The following is a 7,088-nucleotide window of genomic DNA, read 5'->3' as shown; positions in this document are numbered from 1 at the left end:
CCAGTGGAGGTCAGCGTCCCAACGTTAAGAACCGAGCTCTATAATCAACCAAATAATCAACAAGCTCGGACAGCCGAATTGGACCTTGTCGAAGAAGAAAGGGACATTTCCACCATAAAACAACGAGCCAGAAAACAATACCTGGAGCGAAGACACAACAAAAGAGTAGTACACAGATCCTTCAACAAAGGAGACCTCATACTCAGACGAACAGAGGATGCTCGGAAACCTTCATCACATGACAAACTAGTGGCAAATTGGAAAGGACCTTTCCGAATCCTTCAAAACCTTGGAAAGGGGGCTTACAAATTAGAAACTCTTAGAGGAGAACGACTTCCAGGAACATGGAACGTCTCCTCTTTAAGGGAATATCAGTCATGACAGAGCCTGTATAATAGCGAATGATGGTACTCTTTTTTCCTCCGAAGGTTTTTTCCCAAGACGCAAGGGTTTTACTAATTATATATTGCTATAGTATAATATGCATTGTCACTATAATATGCATTGTCACTATTAAATTATATATTGCTATAGTAATTAACTAATTATGTAAAGTATTTAAATAAACCAATAACTCTTTTAATTTTTAAAAGGCACATAAAAGTAAAAATAGTAGCGCAAAAATGTCTTACACATCTGATGGTTTGATTATCATCCCTAGTTAACTATATTTTTTTAAAACAAAACAAAAAGGAAAAAGAAAAAACGAAGACTTACAGTGGTATTTTTTTTTTGGCAGAAACTCACTTGCAGTCGACTGCAGGTGAAGTTGCTTCTGGATGGCTGACACGTGTTACTATATGGTTTAAAAAAAATCGGTTTATTTTATACAAATGATTTATTTAAAAAAATCGGTTTAAATTGGACCAAACGATTACTTTTATTTCCTTCTTCTTCGTTTTCACACGTTCGTTCTCTTTCAATCCCTTTTTCAGAACTAATATCAAACTTTCAATTAGGTATGTTCTTCTTATTTATATTTCTTAATCAAATTTATTATTTCAAATGTATTTGGAATACGTAGAAAATATTAACTTTGAAATTCGGTGTTAATGATTTTGTGGGAATCGTATTTAACATAGTTGGTTAATATGAAGAAAGAAAAAATGAAAATAGAAATTCTTTACAAGTCTAAGGAAGATATCATAAATGCCAACATAATTCATCGCAATTTTATGTGGTAGAAGACAAAAATGTAATTATGGTATAATGTAGACTATTTGATAACATGAGCATAGTTAAAATTTTGGCATGATCTCTTCCATATTTGTTGCATGTCTCTTTAGTTGGTGATGTTATAGTTTATTGTAATGATGGTAGTTTAATTGTATGAGTTAGGTCTTTTTTATTTGGTTGGATTTTTTCTATGGCTATCCTATTCTTGATGGCAATGCCAAAATAAATATTTTCATTAGTTGTTCTTTTTTTTCCTCTATTTTTGGGTTGATTTTATTTGTAAAAATTTTTGTTGTAGACAAAATTAATAATATTATGTTCAATTATTTAAGGAGACTAAATTAATATTTTGATTAGATACTTTTGTTTTATTGAAAATAAATTCTAATTTCATTAAAAATAAATTTTAGTTGGTAAGTAAAAACACAAAAACGTGCATGACAATGAAATCATAATTTCTAGACAAGTAAATTATCGTCTTATTATCTTAAAAAAATAATTTATTTATAGAATAATATTATAAAATCAACAATAATTTACATGAAAATAATTTATTAGTAAAATAAAAGTTAATTGATTGATTACCATCAAATTTAATTTAACGGTAAATTTGTAATTGAACATATTTTTAAAGCTTAATTTAAAATCTGTTTACAGCTTAATTTAAAAGCAATTGAAAATGTAAGTTATGAGAAACAAAACAAAGCTCATCAAGGAGATAGAAAGTAGAGACACAACAAAAAAGACAGATGATACCATTTATGCCATTCTTATAAAAAAAACGTAAATTTTGTTTCTTTTTCAGAGTACTAAATGTTACTTTTTCAAACAATTTGTATACATATATTTGAGGAAAATTAAATAAATAAAAGTTTCAGATAAATTTAAAGAAAAATTAATCAATAAAAATGAAGAAGAAAAAGAACATACCAAATTCATCTGTTAGAAATTTAGGAATAACACGCAGAAAAAATTGAAATGATTTTAAAGGTAGTTATTTGATCTACTTAAACCGATTTTTTTAAATAAACAATTTGTATAAAATAAATTGATTTTTTTAACCATATAGTAACACATGTCAACCATTCATAAACAACTTCACCTACAGTGAGTGCAGGTGAGTTTCCACTTTTTTTTTATATAAGAAAGAAAAAGAAAAGATATTAGTTACATTTAAAATGAAATAAAGGGCAAGAGTTAACCAAAACATAAAAAAACGCGAACAGACTAATGCATGAGGAGGGGGAGAAGAAAAGAAATGATATTAAGAAGAAACCGCCAATTTTAAAGTGTGAGAGAGAGTTGCAGTAACCGCCAGGCAAGGGTGAGTTTGTACATATGCCCTCTGATCTGCCTCCATCGTTGATCCTGCGACCCTCTCAAAGAAATATACAATACATGCAATTATCGCAACTGCCCAGGGATGAACAACATCGTCGACAACTCCTCCTGGGCTCATTCTGGTTCTCCCAACACAGGTCGTGCATGCGTGGTTACGGTTGGTGTTGATGTTGCGGCTTCGTCTTCTTCGTCGTGTGATCATCTTATTCGGAGGCGCAACCCTAGAAAGAAGATCACAAAATTGATGAGGGTAATGGAGGAAGGGGTGAAGGTCAAGGGGAAGGGTGGTTGCAAGAAGCCAGACCCTGAGGCCCCAAAGATCACCCGTCCCTGCACCGAGTGCGGCAAGAGGTTCTGGTCCTGGAAGGCTCTCTTCGGCCACATGCGCTGCCACCCAGAGCGCCACTGGCGAGGGATCAATCCTCCCCGCACCCTCATCAGACCACCACCGCAAGAAGACGTGGGCGTCACCTTCACCCCGGAGGACCACGAGGTTGCGGCGTGTCTACTGTTGCTGGCGAGTGGGAAGGGGAAGGAGAGGGGCAATGATGACTACGACAACATAGTAGTGGACAACGTGGTGGACGAGGAGGAACAAGAACAAGAACAGGAGCGGTTCGAGTGCTCCAGTTTCAACAACGCACTTGGAGGAGGCCATAACTGTAGCATAACTGCACCCTCCCCCACCCCCGTTGACCTCCATCAACAACACCACCATTGCTCTTTGGATTTGAGGTTGGGTCTTAATTAGTGTAACCCTACCCTACTGCTGCCCCTTTCTTTGTGTTGTCTAATTTTCTGTGTATCTTAGGCACTAGTTAGCCTATCCTGTTAATTCACTATCACACAATTCATGATGTCGTGCTCCGATACTCTCTATACACACACACACTAGTTCCCTGCCAAATCAATATATACATTCAATTCCTTCGCTTAATTCTCTTTCATTATTACTTATCTCAATACTCATCTCAAGCTTTATTCATTTATTATTATTGATTTCTTATAAAACACACATGTTCATTAACATTCAATTGAGCTATGATTACCACTAATATAATTCAGAAATGTTGCCTTATATTATAGCTTTACATGATTGTTTACCACATTTAATTTATTACATCACAAATAAACATAATGGTTAGTTGTTGGTGGGCACGCAATCCTGATACATATGGTAGTCCTGAGGAATTGGTACCTTCATGTGACATTTATGGCTTCCCGCTAATCATCGTTACATGGAGAGAATGGCCTGTAAGATTTGTACCGTAACAATCCTTAGCTTTAGAGTGATCTCTTTATTGGTTTACATATTTTTTTGCTTGCCTGCGATGGCTGAATTCAAACTCTTGCACAAGCGAATTAACGACGTATTTTTTTTGTTTTTGTTAATAAATGGGGTTTAGCCCAAAAAAAGAGACTTAAATACAAACTAAACGGGATAAAGATATCCCTTGATCATCATTAGCTAATATGTTTACTACCTTTGTAGGAAGAGTATCCAAAAAATAAGTCAATGCCTTAAATTTTTTCGGACAATACATCTATTACCTTCTCTATAGATATTTATAAAAAAGAGGTTTCACTTCCTATTCATATACGTATTTAATCATTTAATTACATGACACCATGGACTTTGTATACATTGTTTTTGTATAGAAGATTTATTTTTTATCAGCAACTTTTATTATAAAAATATGTATATAACGTGTGTTTCTTCTTTTTGGCCATGGATGATATATATCTAGTCTACCACTAGTTTTTGGACGAAGTGGAGGTCTGGAAGATATCTACTTCAAAGTTCTTTTTTTTTGTTCTTATACAAAACACACCCACTCATACACACTACTACAACTACTTAGGTTTCATATTCCTCATTGAGGATTCAGCATGGGTTCAAAGTTCAAACATCCATGCTGTTTAGTTGGTAATGGACACGCACTAGGCAGAGTATATACTTGGGCCTTCGAAGAATTGAAGTTGATCTTCCTCATCCATCCATTCATATCTTAAAAATATGTTTGGGAACTGCCCAAAACTATTTCCCTTTTTACCCTAAAAAATATAACTCACACCATGCGAGAAAAAAAAAAAAGTTCGTACCATGCTCTCCATATGAGTAGATTTCTCCAAAAGCATTTTCATATCTAAATTTTTCAGCCTTAAGATGTTAAATATCATTTTCTGTTAAAGAGTAGCACTAGGTTTAAATTTTAGAAATAGGGAATTTATTTATTTTTATTTATATGTAAAAAAGAAGTGTATTTTAGGAGAAAAAAAATGGACACTAACTATTTTCTATTTCCTTTATATATAGTAGTGGACTAGTGATGAATTAATAGACACAATTTTACTCTTTTATTTATTAAATATATAACAATAAAAATATAAAAATAGTTAAAATAATAAATATTTTGGATTAAATTTTTTAAAAATGAAGTAGTTAGGCTGGGTTTGGTAAAACTTTTTGAAGAGGTACAAGCACCTCATTTTGTGTTTGGTAAATTAAAAAGCCCAAGTGCTTGTGCTTGCAGCTTTTAAAAGTTATGGGTGCTTTTGAAAGCACCTAAAAGGGAGCTTTTCAAAGTTGGCTTGTGCTTATCAAAACTAAAAAAAATCTAATATAATAAATATTCAAAATTATCATTATTAATTATTAACACCAGATTTCATTTATTTTCCCACACATATTTTTCGCCGTTATATTGCTATTGAAATAGTCATATATTTCTAATTTCTCAACCTAACCTTCACAAATTCTAATACAATCTTCATATATTTTTTATTTTTCAATCTAATCTTCACAATTTCAACACAAATACATCGCTATCATGTATTAGGTATGAACTTCTATCTATTTATATTATTTTTGTGCGTTGTTTTTGTATTTTTTAGTAGATATTTGTTTTTCTCTGTTTTTTAAAATGTGAAGAAGGAGACCTGATTTATGGAAACCAATCATAAAATTTTCGTACACTAACTTCATGAACATTAGTCAAAATTATAATAACAACATATATATACATATGTAAATATAGATATATAATTTTACTTGAGATATGTGTCCCATATTCTGTGATTTGTAAAAGTGAGTCGATATATATAGATGGGTAATGGACGTATCAATACTAACATTGGATTACATACAAGTTTTATTATTGACTAACGATAACTCTTTATATTAATATAGAGAGTAAATCAAATAAATATTTAAATTATTGGTCTCTAAAATTTGAAGAAAAATTATTCTTTGTTATAAATATGTTTATTATAATTTTTTTAATTTTTAAAAGCTGTTTTACCAAACAGAATTGCAGTGTTTGTGCTTATTAAAAGTTATTTTTAATGTGATTTTACCAAACGCAAGTGCTGCCGCTTTTAAAAAGCTGTCTTTTAAAACACAGTTTTCATAAGCTACTTTCGAAAACTAAAAGTTTTATCAAACTAAGCCTTAGTAAGATAAGAAAGCTAGAGCTGTCTAATCACCATTAAATTAATACTGTGAGACTCATAATAGTAATTAATTTTTTATTTTATTATTTTATTGAACTCTTATTTTAGAATATGTTTTTAAAAATTTTAAATTCTAACTAATTAAAAAGTTTGGGATTCAAATTTATTTAATATATAAAATTTAGTCAAATTATGCATACTACTTATTTAATTATTGGATAGTTGATAGGTCATCTTCCGATCCTTTGACTAGATAAGGATATTGGTGAAAGATTATATATGGCTCCGTCAGGTGTAGGGAATTCATATAGTAATGGAAAATTATATATACGATATTGCAATCTTTTGCACGAAAGAGTTGTACCTGACCTGCTCCTAGCTACATCGTCTATGGTCCTCAGCCTATAAGTCGAGTTTAATATTGGTTCTAAACACCTAATTTTAGTGCAAAACGCAAGAGATTATATTCTAGTTTTTCTTGTTTTCTTCCAAATAAAATGAAAAGTTGTTCATAACTTATATATATGGACAATCATTTAACATAACAAGAGCTGGTTGTTGCAGGCTTATAGTTTAGGGTTTAAATTTTTTCTTTTTTGCATTAAAAAGTAAAAAGACTTATTGACTACTTACTCAGGAATTTTGACTCAAACTCATACAGGACCCAACCTTTTTCTTTTCCTTTCTTCTATTATATATATTCTATCCATGGAAATCGAGGCGACGAACCTTTTTCTCTTATTTAGATCAGATAAAATATGTGTAAATATTTTCCTTCTATATGTCATATATATGCATATACTGTTATCATATGAAAAGGGAAAAACGCCATCAATCAGAATATAAATAAATACATTAGATAGGATTATTCTAAGGAAATCTAGAACATTGCAAAACTGAATCTCTATGAAATCTAAAATGCTACCGGAGCCTAAATCCTATCCATGCATAGGTATATTAAGGAGATCCTGATTGCCGGCAATAGTCAAGTATAGTTTAATCTGGTTTCCTGTTAATCAGGCATGCTGCATTGCTATGGAAAGTAATTTTAATCATTACTTAAATACTAAACTTGTTTTCGTTCATCAGTTAAACACTAAACTAAAATTATGTGTTAT

General features: G+C 31.5%; 1 protein-coding gene across 1 annotated transcript; it reads left to right on the top strand.

Moving 5' to 3' along the window:
* The first annotated feature begins 2,445 nt into the window (after positions 1-2,445).
* On the top strand, positions 2,446-4,019 carry LOC112766114 (zinc finger protein ZAT2-like). The gene has a single exon (XM_025811973.3). The coding sequence runs from the start codon at positions 2,600-2,602 to the stop codon at positions 3,266-3,268; it is 669 nt and encodes a 222-aa protein (XP_025667758.1). The 5' UTR covers positions 2,446-2,599; the 3' UTR covers positions 3,269-4,019.
* The last annotated feature ends 3,069 nt before the right edge of the window (positions 4,020-7,088 follow it).

The sequence above is a fragment of the Arachis hypogaea genome, chromosome 17 (genome assembly GCF_003086295.3).
Source record: "Arachis hypogaea cultivar Tifrunner chromosome 17, arahy.Tifrunner.gnm2.J5K5, whole genome shotgun sequence".
NCBI lineage: Eukaryota > Viridiplantae > Streptophyta > Magnoliopsida > Fabales > Fabaceae > Arachis > Arachis hypogaea.
This window is presented reverse-complemented; position numbering and strand designations above follow the sequence as displayed.